The sequence below is a fragment of the Anolis carolinensis genome, chromosome 1, assembly GCF_035594765.1.
Source record: "Anolis carolinensis isolate JA03-04 chromosome 1, rAnoCar3.1.pri, whole genome shotgun sequence".
Lineage (NCBI taxonomy): Eukaryota > Metazoa > Chordata > Lepidosauria > Squamata > Dactyloidae > Anolis > Anolis carolinensis.
In genome coordinates this window covers 441,463-467,510 of record NC_085841.1, presented here as the reverse complement: position 1 = coordinate 467,510, position 26,048 = coordinate 441,463, and the positions used below count along the sequence as shown (strand labels likewise).

Below are 26,048 nucleotides of genomic sequence, written 5' to 3'. Positions count from 1 at the left end.
GTTGTTTCTCACTTAGAGGTATTTTTATTAACAATTACAATACTAGAATGAGATGAGTCAAACTCTCTAAAGTGTCACTTCTTTCTCTGCTACTTTTAAACTGTAGTCACCTCTGTGATATACGATCACAGATTCTCTGTTCCTTACCAGGACACAGACTACATTAAATAAGTCACCAAACTTATTTTAAACCGACTCAAAATGAACAATTGAGTCTCCTTGATCCCTTCAACCTGGGATCAATCTTCCCTGTGCCTCATCAGAGCACAGACTGACTCTCTTGTTTAAACTCTGCACTTCTTCAACTAAACGGCAGTTGGCTCCGCCTACTTCTCCATGGCAACCAGCTTCTGAGTGCTGAGATGCAATAACTGTAATACTTACCATTTTAAAACACAAACACACAATTAAACATGACATCTGTAAACCAAAAATTCGTTCTTCATTAGAGTCTCGTTTGCCTATTTTTCACTCATTGTGTTCTCAGGCCTAATCTAGTTTCCTGAGAATACTCTCCATTGGCCCAAGGCCTTTTCTCAAGGGAACTTGAACTTTCACTTTCCCCTGTTGCCTGGAATGAGCACAGGAATCCACAACATCAGTCTCATCTGCCTGCAACTCTCCCCGATCAGTCACAGACTCCCCATTTTGAAGCCCATCATCCCCCTCATTCTCCGACCCATCATCAGAAAAATCCTCTGCTGCTTGCTGAGCTACAACAGACTTCAAATGGTTTCTGGTTTTTAGGTACAGGCAGTCCACAAGTTACAAACAAGAGATTATCCGTATGTTTGTTCTTAAGTTGAATTTGTATGCAAGTTGGAACAGGGACATTTTGAAGTGGAACTCTTTTCTCCAGGACAATAGGCTCTTCCAGGAGTGGTTTCCCTTCATTCTAAGGGGCAGCTTTATCTCACTTCTTGTTGTCTCACCTTGCTCTTAACTAGGAGTCGTTTTTGTAAATCGGGCCTACTTCGGCACTCCCTTCAGGTGTTTTGGACTCCAACTCTGGTAGGCTGTTAGGACTTGTGGGAATTGGAGTCCAAACACCTGGAGGGAGGGCCGAAATTGGCTAATGCCTGCTCTAACTACTGATTCATATGTGAGACTGTTAAGCTTCCCTGAATTCTTACAAAGACAAGCAGAGTGGAAATCAAAGTAGTAATAAATACAACCTAAAGTACGCAAGGAATGCAGACTGGGATGTTGGAGCATATATGTCTACTGGGTTTCAATGTAGATATTTTGGGTTTTAATGTACATATTATAAGATTTTTTGTGAAGCTTCTTTGAGTTTCCTTTAGGAGAGAAGTGGGATATAAACACTACTCCTACTCCTACCTTCGACAATACTCCTACTATTACTAATAACAATCTCCAAGGGTTTTTATTTACCATATATACTTGTGTATAAGTTGAGGGCAGGGTTGGGGACAAAATTATGGATTTTGAGAAGACCTATGCATTTTCTCCTACTAGGCATTTCATACGGCAAAAGGCAGAGAGAATAAAGACAACTAGTGCTTCTTTTAGGTTCTCCCAGGATTGATTAAGCTTTTGCCTTTTGCCATTTACAATCAGCCCCCATGTTATGAACAAGAGAGGTTCTGTAGGTTGGTTCTTAAGCTGAATTTGTATGTAGGGCTGCGGGTTAAGCATTGAATTGTTGAATCTGTTGACCTTAAGGTCGGCAGCTCGAAGCCATGAGTCAGAGTGACCTCCCACTGTCACCCTTGGTTCCTGCCAACCTAGCAGTTTGAAAACATGCAAATGTGAGTAGATAATTAGGTACCGCTTTGGCAGGAAGGTAATAAGGCACCTATGCAGCCATGCCGGCAACACAACCAGGAGGTGTCTACGGACAACAGGCTTCTGGGCTTGGAAATGGAACAAGAGCACCTGCCCATTGGAGGCAGTTGAGCCAGACTTGAAAGGGGAAGCCTTTACTTTTGTTCTGTGTATTTGTATGTCATTGTTATTCCACCGTATTAAAGGCATTGAATGTTTGCCTATCTGTGTATGTTGTAATCCGATCCGAGTTCCCTCAGGGAGATAGAGCGGAATACAAATAAAGTGTTTGTTTGTTGTAAGTCGGAACAGGTACATTTTTAATCAGTAATTCCAGCCAAAAATAGATAGATAAATTCTAGCTTTGGATGGCATATGGGTAAACATCCCTGTGATGTTTGCTTTGCTTCCTGTGCGCATGTTCAGAAGATTCCACCTCACTTTCTGTTCCTGTGAAAATTGGATTTTGAGAAATTAGGCTTGTTGTGGAAACAAGGATTGGGGATAAAGTTTCATTGGAGACCCATTTCCACTCCTAATAATAACTCTTCCAAGAATGGATTTCTCTTCTGAGGGGCAGATTTCTTCCACTTCCTATTGTTTCACCCCTGTTCTTAACTATGAGTCATTTGTAAGTCTTATGTTTATCATTCAGGGACTGCCTGTATATGCAAAACAGGCCATGCTCCTTTTTGATAGGAGTTCAGGCACAGGACTCATGTTGACCCTGGTTAGTTTTTTAGACTCAACTTTCTGCATGAGTATCTAAGGCATTTACTATCTCACCTTTATTATCTCTCCTGTGTCCCAAAATAGGAACTCAAGGTGACAGACTTGCCCCTTGTTGAAAATAAACCACAACTAGTTAGGTAAGCTGTATTCATCTGCCCCCAGAGAGTGTCCTTTGCAAGGAGTAAGCCTTCTGCTAGCATGTTATTTCTTCTGCTAGCATATTGTGATGATGATTATTATTGAAATCCACAAGCAGGTGAACAATTTCAACAGAAAGAAGGAAACCAAGAAAATGAACAAAATCTGGATACTAGCAATAAAAAAAAACACCAGAATCAAGACAGTAAATAAGGAACACCACTCAGAAATAGGAGAACTCCAGGCAGCTAACAATCAAGAGACAGTTAACAGAGGATGCCTCCAGGCAACAACAGACAAGAAATACCCTCACTGACTTGATTTTGCAAAGACAAGTCTACTCAATGCTATTCAAGCTGGCTAATCACAACATTCACACTTGCTTCAATCAGACAAGGGTTCTTTCTCTCACCCTGGACAGTCCACAGGTATATGTACACTCCACTTGCCTCGTTTCCACAGACTCTGAACAAACAAACCTCTGAGGATGTCATTAGCTACAGATGCAGGCAAAACGTCAGGAGAGAATACTACTGGAACACGGACATATAGCCTGAAAAACTCACAACAACATAGTGATTATGGCCATGAAATCCTTCAACAACACATACAGTAGAGTCTCACTTATCCAACATAAACGGGCCGGCAGAACGTTGGATAAGCGAATATGTTGGATAATAAGGAGAGATTAAGAAAATGCCTATTAAGCATCAAAATAGGTTATGATTTTACAAATTAAGCACCAAAACATCATGTTAGACAACAAATTGGACAGAAAAAGTAGTTCAATACGCAGTAATGCTATGTAGTAATTACTGTATTTACGAATTTAGCACCAAAATATCACGATGTATTGAAAACATTGACTACAAAAATGTGTTGGATAATCCAGAACGTTGGATAAGTGAGACTCTACTGTATTATTATTACCTTTATTCATACCCTGGCTTCCTCCCAGAGGGGCTCGACGTGGCTCACAGTCACACACTTTGATCAAGTTAAGACAAAGCAAATGCAAACACTGTACAACAATTAAACAGTACTGTGTGTATGGTTAAAAATATAGTTGCAACATAATACATACAACTGAAATGCATTTTAAACACACAATCCCTCCCTCTCTGCAAAAATCCCACCCACAAGCTCCTCACATTTTGGGGCGGGGGTGAAGTCCATGGCTCTCTAAGCTTTTCTAAAGCTCCCAGTTGTTCCCCAATGCATTTCCACAAACTCCTTGCCCTCTCCAATGCAAGGTAAGGGGCCAAGGAGTTATATTGTGCCCCACTTCCACCTCCTGCATCACTGTAGGCCCCGGAGAGGTCGATATTTAACTGGAAGGGACCCAGAACTTGGCTGGAGGTTCGCATCCTGTTGCAGAAGTTCTTACCGTGTTTCCCCGAAAATAAGACAGTGTCTTATATTAATTTTTACTCCCAAAGATGCGCTAGGTCTTATTTTCAGGGGATGTCTTATTTTTCCATGAAGAAGAATTCACATTTATTGTTGAACAAAAAATGAACATTTATTATATACTGTACAGTAATTGCCATCACAAACCAGCATAACCAGACAAACTGTGATTCCTATCAACAATTGTTATTGTTATTTCCATGTACAACAATCTATGGTACATACATTTACCGATCCTGCATGCTCTGGTGTTCTGTTCGTTGGGCATGCTTCCACACACAAACTTTGCTAGGTCTTACTTTCAGGGAAGACCTTATATTTAGCAATTCAGCAAAACCTCTACTAGGTCTTATTTTCTGGGGATGTCTTATTTTAGGGGAAACAGGGTACAAAGGCTCAAGGACAGCACAGACGTGTCCCCCGTGCATTTTACAGGCATTTTGGGCCACAATAATTTGGGGTTTGGGGTACCCCTTCAGTCCCTTTACATTAGCAGAAAAGAAACCCCGACCCATCAATGCAATTTCGGACCTGGTCTTGACGTTTAGGGATGGAGAATCCAACATGCTAAAATGTCGTGAAATGGAAAGTGGAAGGGCATCCCATAAAGAAGGCAGATAACCTCATTTGCATCTGAATATTCTTTGCTTATTACTTGTCCTTAATGACAGGATATTATCGTGCAGCCATTCCAGGCCTATAAATACCACTGCCCTCCAAATTTCCCTTTTAAATCCCCACTTAGCCTGATAACCAGAAGAGAAGGGAACAGCAATGTGAACATCTGGCTAAAAAGAGGGTTTCTGCTTCCTCCCAGTGCGGAGAAGAGATGTTGGATGTTTATCTATATATATAAAAGAGTGATGGCATCAGGGCAGCGGACAAAACAACAAAACTACAGGCCCCCCAACCTCGAAATTTGACAACACAACCCATCATTCACGGCTCTAGGTTGATACAACAAAAAGAAAAGAAAAATAAAGTCCTAATTACAGGGAGAGGAATAATAGTTTTTATCCAATTGCTGCCAGTTTGAAGGCTAAGCTCCACCCACTTGGTCTCCTAGCAACCTACTCAGCCCAGGGGACAGGCACAGTTAGGCCCCACTTAGGCCTCTTCCACAGATTATCAGATTTTAACTGGATTATATGGCAGTGTAGACTCAAGGCCCTTCCACACAGCTATATAACCCATTTAGAATATTATTTTATCTGCTTTGAACTGGATTATCTTGACTCCACACTGCCATATAATCCACTTCAGTGTGCATACTAAACATAAAGACAACCATACAACAGACATTCAGTACCACCAGTACCTCAACAATTTCTCAGCAACACCACCAGACAACGCCACAGCAACGCGTGGCCGGGCACAGCTAGTTTAATTATATTATTATATTATAACCGCTGCCACCAGTGTAAAGATGTTTATAATGCGGCCACCAGATGTAAAGGGGATTATCCACGCTTGACACCACTATGGGAAGATATAGCCACTAGCTACTTAGAAAGGAGACCTTTTAAATTTTGTTTTTCTTCTTTCTTCTTGTTTGTTTTTGATGGTAATATATATGACAGAAGCTGAGATGTTTAAAAGAACAGTAACATGTTTATTCTGGCACAAAGCTTAATGGTTACAGTAACTTTCTCTTTAGAGGCACTTTGGTTAACAGTTGCAAGGCTAGAATGAGGTGTTTCAAACTTCTTAAAATGTCATTTCTTTCTTTACTGCTCTAAACTGCAGTCACCCTGCGAATTACAATCACAGATTATCTGTTCCTCATCAGGAGACAGACTACCTTAAAATAAGTCACCAAACTTATTTTAAATTGACTCAAAAATAAGCGTTTGAGTCTCCCTGATCCCTTCAACTGAGGATCAGTCTTCCCTGTACCTCATCAGGGCACAGACTAACTGCTTCTTTTTCAAACCTGTACTTCTCCACCAAAACGGCAGTTGGCTCCGCCCACTTCTCCATGGCAACTAACTCATGAATGCAGAGTAACTGAAATATTGACCCTTTTAAAACGCAATTAAACATGACATCTGTAAACTAAAAAATTCACACTTCGTTACACCCGGCCAGGCTTTTTGTTCCTCCCATTGCGCTCCAATAAGATTACTATTATAATTATTGTCATATCATATTTCTATACCTCTTTTATCTCTTCAATTGTGACACACCATTGCTTTGCTGGTGTTACAAAACCTGATGTGTGAAACAACTACCACGGTGGCTCAGAACAAACAATATACAAGTGAGAAAACATTTATGTGCTTGGAAATTAGGTTATTCAAGTTCGGCATTGAACGACACATACATTGTCTCTTCCTTGCAAACACTGCTTTTAAAAACACATGGAAATTGCAATCCCACCCAAGAGGATTCTCCAGGCTCTGTGTCAATGGGAAACGGTCTACAACTGCGGTTCCGAACCCTCTTCTAGCAACAGAAGGCCAGGGACTCATGGGCGGGTGCGATCTTCAAGGCACTCGTTGGGATGCAATGCCATGTTCCTCTATTACCAAGTAGCCCAAACCTCCAGGATTGCTATTCAATTATACAATGGAAGCAAGGAGATTATTCAACAGGTTTATTTGATCAAATCGACCTGCTGGGTGAACAAGTTGTCAGGGTATTGTGAATTGTGTGAAATGTTAAAATCAATCTAGGCTGTTAGGAATGTTTTTCTGTATGAGTTTCAGCAACGGAGGAGTTAATAAGAACCTGCTTTGATTGATGTAACACAGGACCAATGGGGTCAAGTCTGATTGACCGGGACTTCCTTCACGATCTGTGGAATGCAGGGGAGTGTTCTGTGTTTCGGCGTGAGCGTTCATTGAAGATGAACGATGAGTGCTTTGCTCTGTAGCCGAGGAGACACTGCCATGTGTCTGGGACTTATTGCAAATGACTGCAACTGTATATAGTGATGTAAATAAAGTTTAAGTACCGTTGGATTTTCAACTGAACTTTCGACTGCTGGTGTTTTGTTGACCAGTGCTGATTCTCCGTATGAGAAGGCAGCCTGGAGAAGGAGGGATCGGTGAGACCAGGATGATGATTTTTTGGGAACCCACTCTGCATGGCAACCAAAGTCTCACCTCAACGTCCCCCTGACACAAGTGCCACACAAAACCCCCAAGATACACAGCACCACAGCACACTCCATCCCATGCCACACAACACAAAACACAAAGGAAATAACATTTGTAACAACTCTCAGCATCTAGACCAGGCATGGGAAAACTTGGGCCCTCCAGGTGTTTTGAACTTCAAAACACCGGCCATTAGGAATTGTGGGAGTTGAAGTCCAAAACACCTGGAGGGGCCCAGGTTTGCTCATGACTTGTCTAGATTGAGTTATAGGAACATCAACCATGTAAGAGAGAAATAGAGAAATATTGAAAAAGGATGGAAGGGAATTAAAATTAAAATCACAAGAAGAATTAAAACGAAAATATGGAAATCTAACCTCGCTCCAGTACTACCAATTAAAAGAAAGTTACAATAAGGATAAGACCCTGGGATTTGAGGACAAAGTAACACCATGGGATGGAATTTTAAACAAGGAGAAAAAGAGAATTGCTAGAAGATATAAAATTTTATTGGAGTGGAGCACTGAAAAGGAACAAATAAAATAGTGTATGATAAAATGGGTGAGGGATATAGGTAGAACAATCCTGTTAGACGACTGGGAATTAATCTGGAAAAGGAAATTAAATTATACATACGCCTACGAACTGAAAGAAAATTGGATAAAAATGTTTTACCAATGGCACCTGACCCCCAAAAAGTTAACAAAATTTACCAAAGGCCAGAAGATTAAATGCTGGAAATGTGGAAAAGGAGAAGGATCATATCTGCATATGTGGTGATCCTGCGAGAAGGTGAAACTGTATTGGAGAGAAATTCACGATAATTGTCAAAAAAAATCCTAAAAACACAAATAACATTACTACCAGAACACTTCTTATTGGGTATGACCAAAATCCAATGGGGGAAAAATGAAGACAAATTATTTATGTACCTAACAACAGCCGCCAGATTTGTTCTGGCCAGACTATGGAAGCAGAAACTAATACCAAGAATGGAAGATTGGATAAAGAAAGTATATGATACTAGCTGTGCCCAGCCACACGTTGCTGTGGCAAAGTGGTGGTGGTATTGGTTAAAAATTGTTGTGTAATTTTTATTTGACCTTATTTGTATTTTTTAACTAATTTTATTGTAAGTTATTTTTTTATTTATTCTATTTTATTATTTTATTGTATTATTTTTAATTATTTTCTGTTATTATAGTATTTTATTGTATTAATTTTTTAGTGTTTTTTATTATTTTTAGTGTTTTTTATTATTTTTAATTGGGTTGCTAGGAGACCAAGTTGGAGGAGCTTAGCCTTCTAACTGGCAGCAATTGGATAAAAGCAATTATTCCTCTCTCTCTAATTAGGACTTTATTTTTCTTTTGTTTTTGTTATATCAACCTAGAGCCGTGGATGATGGGTTGTGTTGTCAAATTTCGAGGTTGGGGGGCCTGTAGTTTTGTTGTTTTGTGGGTCGCCGTGATGCCATCACTCTTTTATATATATAGATAATGAACATGGACCATTTAACTTTCCTGCTTCCAATAACCCATGACAAACCAAAGAGAAAGACAAACTGGTCACCGGTTAAAGATTGGATGAAAAAAGGAAAAATTAAGATGTTAATATAAGGTCTACAATCAGAAGGAGACAAGTGTCAAAGACAAAGAGGGGGAAAAAGTTAAGATTATTAACAATGGAATCATATAAATAGATATGATAACCTTCTAGAGAAGAGTGGAAGTCAAGAAACGACCCTGATTCCCCCCTTCCTCCCCTTCAAAGCTGAAAATGACGAAAACAAAAAATAATGACCACAGATGATTTACATAGCCTTAAAGTAGATAATGAAGACATTGAAACGGTTCCAAGTTTCCCAGACTCCATCACTAATGAGAACGGAGGCTGCGGCCAAGAAATCAGAAGTAAACAAAGACTTGGAAGGGAAGCCACGGAGGAACTAGGATCCATCAAAGAAAGGAGGCTCCAGCCATCGTATCCCCCACTTCTATAGAAAGGTGTAAAAGCTGGACCGTGAAAAAAGCTGGAAGGAGGAAAGCCAACACATTTGAAATGAAGGTGAACTGAAGGAGAGCTCTCCCGCTGGCTGCTAAAAAAGACTGATAAATGGGTCGTGGAACAAATCCAGGACAAACTCTCTCCAGAAGCCAAGATGACTAGGATCACAGAATGACGGAACTGGAAGAGACCACATGGGCCATCTAGTCCAACCTCCTTCTTCCATGTAGGAAAAGAACAATCAAAGCACCTCTGACAGATGACCATCCAGCCTCTGTTTAAAACCTTCCAAGAAAGGCGCCTCCACCAGGCTCTGAGGCAGAGAGTTCCACTCTTGAACAGCTCTTCTTGTGGCCAGGAAGTTCTTCCTAATGTTCAGGTGGAATCTCCTTTCCTGTCATTTGAACCCATGGCTCCATTGAGTTCCAGTCTCCAGGGCAGTAGAAAAGAAGCTGCTCCCTCTTCCTTAGGACACCCTTTTACATATTGATACATGGTTCCTCTCATGTCTCCTCTCAGCTTTCTCTTCTGCAGGCTAAACAGACCCAGCTCTTTAAGATGCTTCTCATAGGATTCATGGTCTCCAGACCTTTGATTCATGGTCTCAGGACCTTTGATCCCTCTTTCTCTGGACACCATCAAGCTTACAGTCAATGGGTTGCTGTGTGTTTTCTGGGCTGTATGTCCATGTTCCAGAAGTATTCTCTCACACCCTCTGAGGTTGCCTGCCATAGATGTGGGAGAAACGTCAGGAGAGAATGCTTCTGGAACATGGACATACAGCCCAGAAAACACACAACCCTGTGATCCCACCCATGAAAGCCTTCAACAACTTATAGTCAATGTTCTTCTTAAGCTGTGGTGCCCAGAATTGGACACATTGTGATTCCAGGTAAAGAGGTCTGACCAAGGCACCATGACTTCCCTCGATCTGGATACTAGACTCCTTTAGATGCATCCCAAAACCCCATTGTTGACTCATGTTCAGTTTGTTCTCCACAAAGACTCCAAAATCTTTTTCACATGTGCTATTGTCAAGCCAGGCATCATCCATCCTGTAGCTGTGGAATTCATTTTTTCTGCCTAAGTGTCGTATCTTACATTTTGTCCTTGTTGAAATTCATGTTGTTAGTTTTGGCCAATCAGCTCTTTAACCTGTTGAAGTCCTCTTGAATCCTGATCCTGTCCTCTGAATTCTTAGCTCTCCTTCTCATATTTTGGAGACATCATGAGAAGACAGGATTCTCTAGAAAAGCCAATCATGCCTGGGAAGATAGAAGTCAGCAGGAAAAGAAGGAGACTTTGTCGAAAAGATAAACAAACACTATAAAGGTTCAAAACATAAAAAGAGATGTGTATATTAGAGCATCTTGTAAAGGCCACAGAAATAGTCAGGCCTCTCTGAGTATAGAGCTATCTTCCTTCTATGTAAAAAGGATAAGCGAATACTATAAAGTTTCAAAACATAAGTTGCACTATGTAATTCAGAGCACCATATACATACAATATTACCTGAGAGTTAACAACAATAATGAAAATAATAAGTACAGTCAACTGTTATAATCCACAGTAGTATCTTCCAGACTGTAATAGTCTCCACTATTTAAACATCAATTGAATTTGGCAACCAAAATAATATAAACACATTCAACCTTTACAAAATAATATTGGTTAATATATCTTTTAAGACTTCACAGGTATTGAAAAGCTTGTTCCAAAAAAACCCTTGACCAAAAGTTCTTTTGATTCTTTGAGATCCTGTGTTGATGACATCAAATGTATAGCATATCTCTTGAAATTACAGTCTATTGGAAGTAAGTAAAGAAGGAGACTTGCCTTCCAAAGGAAGCCATACTTGCTGCATGACTTTGCAAGGCCTGAGCATGGCAATTAAGGACAGGAGGACTTGGGGGCCTATCATTCATAGGGTCGTATAAGTCAACGTTGAATTGATGACTCTTACTAGCAAGAGCAATGTGGCAAGACAAGTGGAGCGGCTTGAACGTAGGACTGTGGCGACTATGGTTCACATCCTGTTTGACCACAAAAACCAACTAGATGTCTATGGGCAAGTCCCATTCCCTCCACCTCAAAGGAAGGCGGTGGCAAATCATCTCTGGTTAGTAAAATCTTATGATTTAAGTGACTTGAAGGCAGATATGAAGAAGAACAGCTAACAAACTGAATGTCAACAAAGATAAATGTCAAAGAGGACATCTAGCAAGGAAAAGCAAAGCAGACGAATATAGGAGTGCTAACACTTGGCCTGAAAGCAGGACATGAGGAAAGGATGGAGAGGTGTTAGGAAGTGAAACACAAACGTGATGCGACAGCTACAAAGGCGAAAGGGATTCTGGGGCACATTAACAGGAGCGCAGCGGACGGAGGGAAGTCTTAGCCCCACTCTCTCCTGCTTTGGCCAGACCTCACCTGCAATCGCCATGGATCCAGTTCATAAAGGACAGTGACAGGTGGAGGGAGTCCATAAAAAGGCAACCAAGTGAATAAAAGGTGTGAAGGAAAGTCTCAGGGATCTGGGTCGATTTCTATTCTGGAGAAGACTTGAAGGGATGCCATAGAACAGGGGTCCTCAAACTAAGGCCCGTGGGCCGGATGGGGCCCTCCAAGGTCATTGACCTGGCCCCTGTCCTAAACTTTAGACTTAGGGTTGATCTAAGTCTACCTGGTCTTTGGAGGTCTCTTTGCTTATCTATGGTCTTAAGAGATCGTCTAGATGGTCTTTGAAGGTCTCTTTGCTTAGCTACGGTCCTATGAGACTGTCTAGATGGCCTTTGAGAGTCCCTTTACTTACCTATGGTTTTATGAGATTGTCTTGAAGGCATTTGGGGGCCCCTCTGCTTACCTATGGTCTTATGAAACCATCCAGATGGTCTTTGAGATCCCTTTCCTTATCTATGGTCTTCTGATGGCCTTTTTGAGATCATCTAGATGGTCTTTGAGGGTCCCTTTTCTTACCAATGGTCTTATGAGACCATCTAGATGGTCTTTGGAGGTCTCTTTGCTTATCTATGGTCTTATGAGATCGTCTAGATGGCTTTTGGAGGTCACTTTCCTTAACTATGGTCCTATGAGACCGTCTAGATGGCTTCTGAGAGTCCCTTTACTTACCTATAGTTTTATGATATTGTCTTGATGGCCTTTGGGGGGCCCTTTCCTTACCTATGGTCTTATGAGACCATCTAGATGGTTTTGGAGGTCTCTTTGCTTACCTATGGTCTTATGGGACCGTCTAGATCAGGGGTCCCCAAACTAAGGCCCCCCAAGGTCATTGATCTGGTCTCTGTCCTAAACTTTAGACTTAGGGTTGACCTAGGTCTGAAATGACTTGAAGGCACACAACAACAACAAACCTAATTTTTGACTATTTCCTAGTCCGGCCCCGCAACAGTCTGAGAGACTGTGAATTGGCCCTCCACTTAAAAGGTTTGAGGACCCCTGCCATAAAAGACAGTGACGTGAATGCAGATATGAAGAAGATTGTTTTTTGCTGCTCTAGAGGCTAGAATATGAACCTACGGATTCAAATGACAGGAAAAGACATTCTGGATGAAGATTGGCAGTTAAACGTCAAGAAAACCAAGATCATGGCAACTAGACCGATTGATAACTGGCAAATAGAGGGAGAAAACGTGGAGGCAGTGACAGACTATATTTCTAGGCACGAAGATCACTGCAGATGCAGACTGCAGCCAGGAAATCAGAAGAGGTTTCCTTCTTGGGAGGAGAGCAATGGCCAACCTGGACAAAAGAGTGAAGAGCAGAGACATCACACTGGCAACGAAGGTCCACATAGTCAAAGCCATGGTCTTCCCCATAGTGACCTATGGATGTGAGAGCTGGACCATAAGGAAGGCTGAGCAAAGGAAGAGATTGGTTTTTGAACTCTGGTGCTGGAGGAGAATCCTGAGCGTGCCTTGGACCTTGGCAAGAAGGTCCAACCAGTCCGTCCTCCAGGAAATAATGCCCAGTGGCTGCTCACTGGAGGGAAGGAGATGAGAGGCAAAGCTGAAGTATTTTGGCCACCTCATGAGGAGAGAGGAAAGCTTGGAGAAGATCACGATGTTCGGAAAATGGAAGGAAAAAGGAAGAGAGGCCAACCAAGGGCGAGGTGGATGGACGGGATCCTTGAAGGGACTGGCTCGACCTTGAAGGAACTGGGGGCGGTGACGGCCGACAGGGAGCTCTGGCCTGGACTGGTCCATGAGGTCACCAAGAGTCGGAGACGACTGAACAACTGAGCAGCAAAAGGCCACCTGCCTGGAGGGCTTGGATGGTGTCCCTTGGCAGAATGAAGAGGGTTGGACTGGATGGTCCTTAGGGGTCCCTTCCAACTCTCGGATTCTATGATGGTGGGCTCTTCATCTTTAGAGGTTGGATGGACATCTCTCAGGAGTGCTGCGGCTGTCTGTTCCTGTCAGGACACAGGCTGCAGAGCACCAATAACCATGCACAGAGACCAGAATCTATCTAATATCTTTATTAAAGGAATATATAAAGTCAATAAAAACAAGTGAAGAATATAGTTCAGAAGTAGACCTTTCAGGAAAGGTCAAATATAGTCCAGGAAATCAATGTCCAATATGAGATATTAGAGTCCAAAGTTATAATCCAATAACCGAAACACACACTTTGCCGAGCAAAGTGTGGGGAAATGACAGGGTCCTTTAGTCCAATGGAGCTTGGCAACAAGGCTGGAGAACAAACTAGATTTTTGGCAAACAAGGCTTGATTCGAGGCAGCAAGAAGCAAGAAACAAGAACAGGGTCCGTGGCGAAATCCGTGGCGAGGTCCGGGGAACAAGGCAGGGCTGGAACAAGAACAAGGTCCTGGAAACAAGGAACTGGAGTAGCATAGTCTACACACGATCTCACTCCTGAAGCTGACGAATTGACTCCGCAAGGATCTCCTTGCGGGTAAACACCTATATAGGATCTTGTTTTCCCGCCAAGGAACACTTTCCCTGGGGAACAAGAAGTGAAACCCATACTATGTCCAGATGCATGACTCCTTAAGATTTCCCAAGGGAAACAGGCTTAATCAGTTAATTGTCTGGCAGCGATCCTGGCGCTTCGGCGCTTCGCCTCCCTAGCGCCTCTATCTCGATTATAATTATCCTTACGAGAGAACGGGGGAGAATTCTGCCCAAGGCTTGTTTGCCTGACTTCTGGAGGGCAAACATCCTGCAGGTGCAAGGGCTCCAATTCTGGCTGAAACGGTGGGAAACCAAAGTTTTCCTCTTCGTCTGCCACAATAGTACTTGGAACGGGACTACATGGCCCATGAGACATCACAGTTCCTGAATGGTAGGGGCTGGACTAGATGGCCTTTGTGGCCCTTTCTAGTTGTATGATTCGACAGGTATTTGTGGCTTCCAAGCTGAAAGCTGCAGAAAGCCTTGTTATTGGGTGAGGTCTATGAAAAAGGAGGGATTAACTGGAAGCAAGTGTCGAAAGTGTTGTGGTAATCTCTGAGCGGTTAGACTCAATTTAACCCTCTCTGGGGGAGATTCCACCAAAATGCAGCAGAGTAGCAAAAGCAAAACTTTCAAATGCAGCAGTTACTTACACGGGGTGAACAAGAGAAGCCTTTGACCATTTAGGATTGCAATGGACTGCAGAGTCTCAGTAAAAGTTCAAAAAGCATTTATTCAGGTAAAAATTCCATTGTAGATAGAAAGGCTTGGGAGCTGTCTAGTCTACTCTAGACTGGTTTCTAAGGAAAAAATAAGAAAGGAAAAATAACAAACATCTAAATAGTTACATCTTGCCAGGAGAGACGGCAGGACGTGTTGTTAGCTAGAAGAACAAAGGGAGAAGAGAGAACCAAAATGGTTCCAACCTCATGGTCCAGTTTATTGGGACCATAAAAGACATTCTGACCAATGAGAAGTTAGTGTCCCTGGAGAGTCACATTTCCACTAACTTCAAAGTAAGGGATGTGACGCACACAGGATAGAGGGAAACACAGTAAAGCCTGTCTAGGCATGCTTTGGAAACAGGGAAAGGATTCCCTCAATCTAACTCTATCATCTATCTAACTACATCTAGACTTGAGTAGTCCAGGATGATTCCCAACATAAAGAACCCCATTCCCCCTCAAAGTCCTCCAAAGGGAACTCTCTGGATGTGGGATGAGCGCAGAAGAGAGGGACGCTCGGTTGGGCTGTTCTCCAGCTTCTGCTTCAGCAGCAGAAACCGAATCTCTTTTTCAGCTGCAGCTTATTTCCATCAGCAACTTTGCATAGAAAGCGAGAAGATGAGCCCAAGAGGGAGAGTGAATGGTTTGTTGATTATCTCGGAGCAGGAATGGATTCTCGCTCTCTCCACGGAGCAAGCGCTGAATGGGATCCCAGAAGCCAACGGAAGGACCATAATGTTGTCCTTTATTCGGCGTCAAAAGAGTTGATTGGAATATGATTTCCACCGTTTTGACAGTTGCTTCCCGGAGCCTCGTGATAGATTTGGTTCACCATCTGAGTGCTTCTGTGTCCTCTGCCATTTGTTTTCCTTTTTGAAAGGAGGAAGGAAGGGATGAACCCAGTTTCTGAGACCCCTGCGTCAAAGGGGAAGGGGCTTTCCAAGAAATATACAGTAGAGTCTGTATACAAAAATAGAGTATGTATACAAAAATAAAGTAGCCTTTGGTAAAATGACATTTTTGGTTTACTCACAACCTTCATGTGTTCAGCATAACACAGATACACAACGTATCAGTCCAGTTACAGGTATGTTTGAGATACAGTAGAGTCTCACTTATCCAACACTCACTTATCCAACGTTCTGGATTATCCAACGCATTTTTGTAGTCAATGTTTTCAATACATTGTGATATTTTGGTGCTAAATTCGTAAATACAATAATTACTACATAGCATTACTGCGCATTGAACTACTTTTTCTGTCAAATTTGTTGTAAAACATGATGTTTTGGTGCTTAATTTGTAAAATCATAACCTAATTGGATGTTTAATAGGCTTTTCCTTAATCCCTCCTTATTATCCAACATATTCACTTATCCAACGTTCTGCCGGCCCGTTTATGTTGGATAAGTGAGACTCTACTGTACAGTAATTACTACATAGCATTACTGTGTATTGGACTACTTTTTCTGTTTCCTGTGTGGAATTCCCCTGTTTATTTACTGTCCTGGTTTTAGAGATTATATTGTTCTGCATTATTCTATCCCAGTAATTATTTCATATTAAAGAAGAATCTCACTTATCCAACATTCGCTTATACAATCTTCTGGATTATCCAACGCAGTCTGCCTTTTCATAATCAATGTTTTTGTAGTCAGTGTTTTAAATTCATTGTGTGGTAAATTTGTAAATACAGTACAGTAGAGTCTCACTTATCCAACATAAATGGGCCAGCAGAACGTTGGATAAGCGAAAATGTTGGATAATAAGGAGGCATTAAGGAAAAGCCTATTAAACCTCAAATTATGTTATGATATTACAAATTAAGCACCAAAACATCACGTTTTGCAACAAATTTGAGAGAAAAAGCAGTTCAATACTCGGTAATGTTATGTAGTAATTACTGTATTTATGAATTTAGCACAAAAATATCTCAATGTATTGAAAACATTGACTACTAAAAGGCAGACTGCGTTGGATAATACATAATGTTGGATAAGCGGAGGTTGGATAAGCAAGACTACTGTAATTAAAAGCACATCAAGACAAATAAGGACAGGTATAAAGTAGCACAGTTTTACTGTATTATAAAAAGAAATTTTATAAAAATGTAAAGTATTATTTCCTTGATTTTTTTTACTAGTTGCATGAGTCTTAGTGAACTGAGAGTCTACGATAATGTGAAGTGATAGTACTTAGCACTTAGAGAAAATGAGTGAAGAGGAAAGCACTGATCTTCCCATTCCCACTTGCATTTCAGAATAATAAGGCTTGTAGTCAACCGAAGGCTCTGAGACTCATGGCATCCCAAAGTCATCCCAGAGATGGATTTCAGAGGAAGAGCAGCCATTACTGACCCACTCCTTCCAACTCCCCTTCTCCTGATCCAATTCTATCGGGTCAGGAATAAACACAACATGGAATTGTAGGAGTATTAGAAGGGATTCCAAAGGCCATCCAGACCAGCCCCCCTTTTGTTGGTCCAGGAAATCCACATTTAAAGCATGCTCAAGAAGATGGCATTCCTGCCCAATTGCAAAAGGAGGGGCAGTGGGAACATGACATTCAATTCAGACTCAATAAATCCAGAAGATACCGCAAGGGTCATCTAGTCCACTTCCATTCTCGTCCTTGTTGAGAGAAAAAGTGGGGTATAGATAAACATAATAATAATAATAATAATAATAATAATAATAATAATAATAATATTATTATTATTATTATTATTATTATTATTATTATTATTATTATTGGCACCTTCATTGAAAACATGATGGAGCACTGGAAAACTAAACTGTTTGTTGGAAATGAAAGCTATGGACTTGTCAACATCAGGAGAGGAATTTTCCAGGGAGATTCATTGTCCCCTCTGCTTTTCATTATTGCCATGATCCCTCCATCAACAATCTTACAAAACACAAATCTCGGCTATCAAACATCTAAGAAATCTCACAAAATTTCACATCTGATGTACATGGATGACCTGAAGCTATCTGGGAAAACGGAAACTGAAATCCAGTCTCTGATCAACACTGTCCGAATTTTTAGCACTGATATCAGCATGGAGTTTGGTTTGGACAAATGTTCGACAGTGGCATTGAAGAAGGGAAAAATCATTGAAAGTGAGGGCATAAATATGCCTAATGGCCAAACAATAAAGTGTCACCAGCCAGAGGCCTGTAAATATCTGGGCATATTACAGCTGGACAACATCAAGCATGAACATGTGAAGACTGTGGTCAGTAAAGAATACTCACAAAGGGTCAGAAAAATTCTCAAAAGCAAGTTCAATGGAGGCAACACCATCAAGGCCATAAACACCTGGGCCATACCTGTCATAAGATATACTGCTGGCATCATAAACTGGACACAGATGGAACTGGACAATTTGGACAGAAAAACAAGAAAACTCATGACCATTCATCACTCACTGCACCCTCGCAGTGATGTTGACCGGCTATATCTGCCTCGAAGATCAGGCGGCAGAGGACTCTTACAAGTCAAACAAGCAGTCAAAGAAGAAGAACATGCCCTGGCAGAAGATGTCAAGCAAAGTGAAGAACCTGCTTTGATTGAAGTCAAAAATCATAAACTTCTTAAAGCACAGCAGACAAAAAACCAATACAAGAAAACTGCACTACAAACTAGAGCTGACAGCTGACACAACAAAACATTACATGGAAAGTTCCTTGACAAAATTGAAGGAAAAACTGACAAGAAGAAGACCTGGCTCTGGCTCACGAATGGGACCCTGAAGAAGGAGACAGAAGGCCTGATCCTTGCAGCCCAGGAGCAAGACATCAGGACAAATGCAATTAAGGCCAAGATCGAAAAATCAGTTGATGACCCAAAGCAGACTGTGCAAGGAAGCTGATGAAACCATGGATCATATCCTCAGCTGCTGTAAGAAAATTGCACAGACAGACTACAAACAGAGGCACAACTATGTGGCCCAAATGATTCATTGGAACTTATGCCTCAAGTACCACCTCCCAGCAGGAAAGAACTGGTGGGATCGCAAACCGGCAAAAGTATTGGAAAATGAGCACGCAAAGATACTGTGGGACTTCTGAATCCAGACTGACAAAATTCTGGAACGCAACACACCAGACATCACAGTTATGGAAAAGAAAAAGGTTTGGATCATTGCTGTTGCCATCCCAGGTGACAGCCGCATTGACGAAAAACAACAGGAAAAACTCAGCCGCTATCAGGACCTCAAGATTGAACTTCAAAGACTCTGGCAGAAACCAGTGCAGGTGGTCCCGGTGGTGATGGGCACACTGGGTGCCATGCCAAAAGATCTCAGCTGGCATTTGGAAACATTAGACATTGACAAAATTATGATCTGCCAACTACAAAAGGCCACCCTACTGGGATCTGCACGCATCATCCGAAAATACATCACACAGTCCTAGACACTTGGGAAGTGTTCAACTTGTGATTTTGTGATATGAAATCCAGCATATCTATCTTGTTTGCTGTGTCATACTACGTCATTGTCAATAATAATAATAATAATAATAATAATAATAATAATAATAATAATAATAATAATAATAATATATTCCTGAGGATTGGTGGTCCCACCTCTATTTAAAACCCCCAACAGAAGGAAACCTCCTGACTTGCCATCCCATAGCTCAAGAGCCCTAGCCATTGGCCAGGCTTTCCTAATGTTGAGGTGGAACCTCTTTTCCTGCAGCTTGGATCCAATGTTCCATTGTGTCCCAGGTTTGCACAGGTTTGCTCCCTGCTCCTCCAGACATCCCTTTGGGGATGACCTTCTTGACCTTCTCTCCTTCTGGCCTAACACCCCAAGAGATCCTCGCAGGGCTTGGTTTCCAGACCCTTGCCTCTCTTGGCCACCTCCTCTGAAGGACACTTTCCTGCTCATCCTCCGAGTTCATATTCCTTCGCCTTTATCACAAATATTGATTTGCCCAGCCCAAATCGGTTCCTCTGGTCAGCAGGAGCCATGGTCACAAGAACTTCTCATACTTTCTTCCTTGGAAGTTTTTAAGGAGAAGTTGGAGGTCCACCTCTTAGGCTTCTTGAGCGGTGGATCCCTGCACAGGCAGTGCCTTAGACTAGATGACTCCTTGGGACCGTTCTAGGATTCTATTGTATTATCACAACTGTTTTCATTCTACAGATGGCAAACTGAGGCAGTGAGCAATCACACAGCAAGTCTAATGGCAGATGAGGTGGAAGTCAAACCCAAGTGTCCAAAAAACATCAAAACAGAAGAGGACTAAGGCCATATCTGAAGATGACAGCCTGAGCGTGAGTGGAAGATGGAGCAGATCCTTACATCCTCAAGACTTCAAACTCTTCTGGATTCACGGGGCTTCCAGGAACTCTCAGTTGCTATTTTTGTGGACCTGCTTCTTTGCATAAATAATCTCTCAACCAAAGGGTAAAGAAGAAAGGAAAAAGCATGGGATTCAGAAACGAAATGGCTGCTTAAACAAGAAAACAAAACACAGCCCCTCTCCCTAAAGGAGCCTTCCCAAAAGATATTGCAACAGAGACATTATTTCACCCCTATCCTCCACTATTGATGGAGAATAGCCCCTTTCTTTACTCGCCCCAGCTCAGATTCTCCCTATCTATTTTGACATAATACGACCTGAAAAGGTTTCCAGACGTGGATACACCTGTCTTCTCCACCTGGCCGAGGTCCCTGGAGGGGAGGGCAACGGCATTTCCAAATCCCAAGGGAGTGAAGAGGAGATGCTCACAACCCACAAAGGGACTTAGGGTTGCAGAGCAAACACTAACCTGGTTCAAAGAGAAGGATTTGCGGGCGCTAAAACTTCTGCTAGCTTTGCCAAAGGACCAGAGAGTGAAAGACCGCGTTGGTGGGGAGAGGATTCGATGCACCTTGGAGGTGGTTTGGAAATGCCAGTGGTTTTGCTGTATCTGGAGATCTCCTTGTTGGCCAGAAGCAGACCAGAAGCCCAGTCCACCTGTCCGTTCTTCGGCGCACAGCGAGCGACTCACCTTCCAGGGATAAACAGCAGCAGCTGCCCAGATGTCCCTCCAGCCTTTCCAGCTGCCCGCCCACCTCCTCCTTCCCTCTCTCCCGTTAAGAGCCCTTTTGTCCTGCCGGGAAGATGCTGCTCACAAAGAAAGGCAGCGCTCGGAAAGCCTGGCCAGCCGCTCTTGGAAAAGCAGAGGAGCGTACCTTCCCCCTCCTCGCCTCAAGCTGCCTTTGCAATCGCTCCACAACAAGAAGAAAAGCGCCAACAACTTGCTTTGTCTGCATCCGTCAGCATCCCGGCTGCCTGTCACCAAGCGGAGAGAGGCTGGGGAAAGGTGGTCCTTGTGCCCACAGCAGCCCAAAAAGTCACTCACAGTGGGCACCTCTGGCGACTCCCACCCACCCACAGAGGAAAGAGAAGAGCAGGAGAAGCAAGCAAAGAGGGCAAACCTTCTCTGCCGAAGAGCATCCAAAGACAGCCGCCTTCCTCCCCTCCGTTGTCTCTAAGGAAACAGAAGCGCACGTGATGGAGGGCCTTCTGCACATGAGCAGGCGACGAGGGCCTGTTGGAAGCGCAGGTGACCCCTTGGGCACCAGACTCACTCACCGGCTCTGGACACTGCTGCTCTTCACCGGTCAGGAAGAAGAAAGAGGACGACGGCACATGTGATGTGTTTGGAGACAGCCTCGGACTCAGTGTCCGTTCTGCCGGACTCCCTCCATCCTGCCTTCCCCCGGAGAGCAGTTCCTGACTGGCCTGCATGGACACCGGCTCCCAAGGAAACTGCTGGGGATGTGCTTCTTCCACTGAAATGCTCCCTGTGTTCGATTCCGCTGATGCTGGAACGCGGCCCCAGTTCACCTCTCCTTGGGTTCTTGTCAGTTTTTCATTTTCAGAGGGAAGGACACGCCGGATGACAGCGCATCCCCAGAAAGAGGGACTCCTGCCTCCTTCTGACGCTTGGCTTCCTCAACAGCGGCCCAGAAGCTTCTCCGAAGAAACACAGAGGTCAGGACAGAGAGGGGATGGAGTGATGGAGGGAGGGAAGAAGCCACGGAGAGAACTCTGCACAAGGATAGTAAAGGTAAAAGTTTCCCCTGACGTTAAGTCCAGTCGTGACCGACTCTGGGGGTTGGTGCTCATCTCCACTTCTAAGCCAAAGAGCCGGCGTTGTCTGTAGACACCTCCAAGGTCATGTGGCCACTGGCATGACTGCATGGAGCACTGTTATCTTCCTGCCGGAGCGGTAATAATAATAATAATAATAATAATAATAATAATAATAATAATAATAACTTTATTTTTATACTCCACCCCATCTCCGGCTTACATGGGGACAAAGCCCGACATATACAACAATAAAACAGTGAAGCGAATATTTCAACAATAAAACATCAACATCAATAAAACCATCATAAAAAACAACATACATTTGTTGTACCTATTGATCTACTCACACTGGCATGTTTTCGAACTGCTAGGTTGGCAGGAGCTGGAGCTAACAGCGGGCGCTCACTCTGCTCCCCGGGTTTGAACCTGGGACCTTTCGGTCTCCAGCTCAGTGCTTTAACGCACTTCGCCATCAGGGCACAAGGATACTCAGGCCACATTTAGGGAACAGGCTCAAAGACACCTCAAAACCAGGCTGAAGCTTCAACGTCCTTTGCCAAGAAAAGGAGATTCACAGGAGTAGCATCTGCAATGGATGGAGAGCCCTGCATGCTTTGGCCAGACCAGGCATGAGCAAACTTTGGTCCTCCGGGTGTTTGGACTTCAACTTCCACAATTCCTAACAGCCAGTAGGCTATTAGAAATTGTTGGAGTTAAAGGCCAAAACACCTGGAGGGAGGGCCCAATTTTGCCCATGCTTGGGTCAGAACTTACTTGGAATACTGTGTCCAGCACTGGGCCTCACCATTCAAGAAGGACATGGACCGGATGAAAGAGGTTCCAAAAATGGTCACTAACAGGGTCAAAGATCTGGAAGCCAAGCTCTATGAGGAGCTGGACATTTTTAGCTTGGAGAAGAGAAGGTTGAGAGGGGCCACAGGAAGTTTCAACATTTGCGAAGATGCCATGTTGAGGAGAGGGCAAGTTTGTGTCCTCCTGCTCTGGAGACTAGGATTCAAATGGCAGGAAAAAAGATTCCACCTAAACTCTAGGAAGAACTTTGTGATGGTAAGAGTTGTTCAACAGTGCAATCTACTGCAACTTGGGGAGTCCTGTGGAGTGACCTTCTCTGGAGGCTTTCAAGCAGAGGCTGGATAGATGAATGTTGTGGCAGAAGTGGGTTGGACTGGATGGTCCTTGGAGTCCCTTCCAACTATAGGGTGTCACAAGGAAGAGGGAGCAGCCTTGTTTTCTGCTGCCCTGTAAACTAAGAGTCAATGGAGCCATGGGTTCAAATGACAGGGAAGGAGATTCCACCTGAGTAGTAGGAAGAACTTCTTGACTGTAAGAGTTCATCAGTAGAATTCTCTTCCTTGGAGTATGGTGGAAGCTCCTTGGAGGTTCAAAACAGAGGCTGGATGGTCATCTGTTGGGGGTACTTTGATTGTACTTTTCCTGCATGGCAAGGGCTTGGATTATATGGCCCATGTGGTCTCTTCCAGTTCCATGATTCTATGATTCTTGGATTGTATAGTTCGATGACTACATGTGTGTGTGTGTGTACATGTGCTTGAGACAGATGTAAGGACTGGGTTGTTGCATGTTTTCCGGGATGTCTGGCCATGTTCCAGAAGTATTCTCTCCTGAGGTTTTGCCCACATCTATGGCAGGCATCCTCAGAGGTTGTTGTTGGGAATCACCCTGGACTACTCAAGTCTAAATGTAGTCAGATAGACGACAGAGTTAGATTGAGGGAATCCTTTCCCTGTTTCCAAAGCATGCCCAGACAGGCTTTACTGTGTTTCACTCTATCCTGTGTACGTCACATCCCTTACTTTGAAGTTAGTAGAAATGTGAATCTTTAGGGACACTAACTTCTCATTGGTCAGAATGTCTTTTATGGCCCCAATAAACTGGACCATGAGGTTGGAACCATTTTGGTTCAGTCTCTTCTCCCTTTGTTCTTCTAGCTAACAAGCATCTCACTATCTCTCCTGGCAAGATGTAACTATTTAAATGTTTGTTATTTATCCTTTCTTATTTTTCCTTAGAAACCAGTCTAGAGTAGACTAGACAGCTCCCAAGCCTTTCTATCTACAATGGAGTTCTTTTTACCTGAATAAATACTTTTTGAACTTCTACTGAGACTCTGCAGTCCATTGCAATCCTAAATGGTCAAAGGCTTCTCTTGCTCACCGCGTGTAAGTAACTGCTGCATTTGGAAGTTTGCTTTTGCTACTCTGCTGATTTTGGTGGAATCTCCCCCAGAGGAGGGTTAAATTGAGTCTAACCGCTCAGAGATTACCACAACAGTTGTGAGGTATGGAGAAACTAAGCAAGGAAGGTAAGGACTTCTTTGTGAACAAAGCTGAGAGCAGCAAAATTGTGTTCTTCTGCTCTGGAGACTGGAACACAATGGAGCAAGGGCTTCAAATAGCAGGAAAAGAGATTCCACCTCAAGATTAGGGAGAAGTCCCTGATGGATCGGACTGTTTGGCAGTGGAAGACATGGCTGTTTTGGAGTCCAGTGGAGTTTTCTCACCTGGAGAGCCTAGATGACCACCTGTTGGGATGCTTTCATTCCCGCATGGGAAGGGGGTGGACTGGATGGCCCTCGGGATCTCTTCCAACTCTAGGATTCTATGAAACCTCTTCACATTCAAGAAATATGGGTTCTTGTCTTGAAAAAAGATCCAAGCAGGAACCGGGGGAGGAGAGGGGACACTGACCTAAACACCTTCAGATCCGGACCCGCCACGAGCAGCCGCTCCATTCATCCCAGGGCTCTTTTCCTCAGAGAAGGAATCTTCCTCCATGGCATTTTTCAACGCCATCTCCTCTCCTCCATCCACTTAAAAGTGGCTGCTTTTAAGCTGTTCCTGGGAGATGACATTTGCAAGGACCATTAAGCTCTTCCCGGCGGCAGCGGCCTTGGCATTTGGAGAGGAAAGAAGTTTGGCACTTCAAGGAGCTGAGGCTTAACCTGCAAATACTTAAAAGAATATGTTGTCGAAGGCTTTCATGGCCGGAATCATTGGGCTGCTGTGTCTTTTCCGGGCAGTATGGCCATGTTCCAGAAGCATTCTCTCCTGACGTTTCACCCACCTCTATGGCAGGCATCCTTAAAGGTTGTGAGGTCTGCTGGAAACTAGGCAAGTGGGGTGGAAGATCCGGGGTGGGAGAAAGAACTCTTGTCTGTTGGAGGCCAATGCAAATGGTGTAATTAATCACTTTATTTACAGCATTTATATTCTGCCCTTCTTTCTCACCCCGAAGGGGACTCAGGGCGGATCACATTATATACATACAGGGCAAACATAAAATGCCCGAGACAGCGACAGAGACAGACGCAGAGGCAATTTAACCTTCTCCTGAGGGGATGCTCGATTCTGGCCACAGGGGGAGCAGCTGTTTCATCATTCACTGTGACGGCACTTCCTCATTCCAGGTCGTAAATTAGTTAAACTTGCCTCCCCACTTTTATAAGTGGTACCTTATTTCCTACTTGATAGATGCAACTATCTTTCGGGTTGCTAGGTCAGCAACGAGCAGGGGCTATTTTTTATTTTTAATTGACGGGTGCTCACCCCGCCACGGGCTGGCCTCGAACTCATGACCTCATGGTCAGAGTGATTTATTGCAGCAAGCTGCTCACCAGCCTGCGCCACAGCCCGGCCCTTAGGATTGAAAAGCCTTGCAGCTTCAAAGCCTGGCTGCTTCCTGCCTGGGGGAATCCTTTGTTGAGAGGTGTTAGCTGCCCTGATTGTTTGCTGTCTGGAATTCCCCTGTTTTCAGAGTGTTGTTCTTTATTTACTGTCCTAATTTTAGAGTTTTTGAATACTGGTAGCCAGATTTTGTTCATTTTCATGGTTTCCTCCTTTCTGTTGAAATTGTCCACATGTTTGTGGATTTTGATGGCTTCTCTATGTAGTCTGACATGATGGTTGTGAGAGTGGTCCAACATTTCTGTATTCTCAAATAATAATATTCCGTTCCCAGGTTGGTTCATCAGGTGTTCTGCTATGGCTGACTTCTCTGGTTGACTTAGTCTGCAGTGCCTTTCGTGTTCCTTGACTCATGTTTGGGCAATGATGCGTTTGGTGGTCCCTATGCAGAC

General features: G+C 43.3%; 1 protein-coding gene across 8 annotated transcripts in view; it reads right to left on the bottom strand.

Annotated features, from left to right (window-relative positions):
* The window catches only part of dtnb (dystrobrevin beta), a 219,284-nt gene that overhangs the window by 113,866 nt on the left and 79,370 nt on the right, over positions 1-26,048 (bottom strand). The window contains exon 10 of one of the 8 annotated variants that reach the window (XM_062968885.1): positions 13,660-15,749. The exons of the other annotated variants lie outside the window; for them this stretch is intronic. Coding sequence (XP_062824955.1) covers positions 15,590-15,749 — 160 coding nt within the window. The 3' untranslated portion in view covers positions 13,660-15,589. Of the gene's footprint in view, positions 1-13,659; positions 15,750-26,048 lie in introns of those variants that run through there. 8 annotated transcript variants of the gene reach the window in all.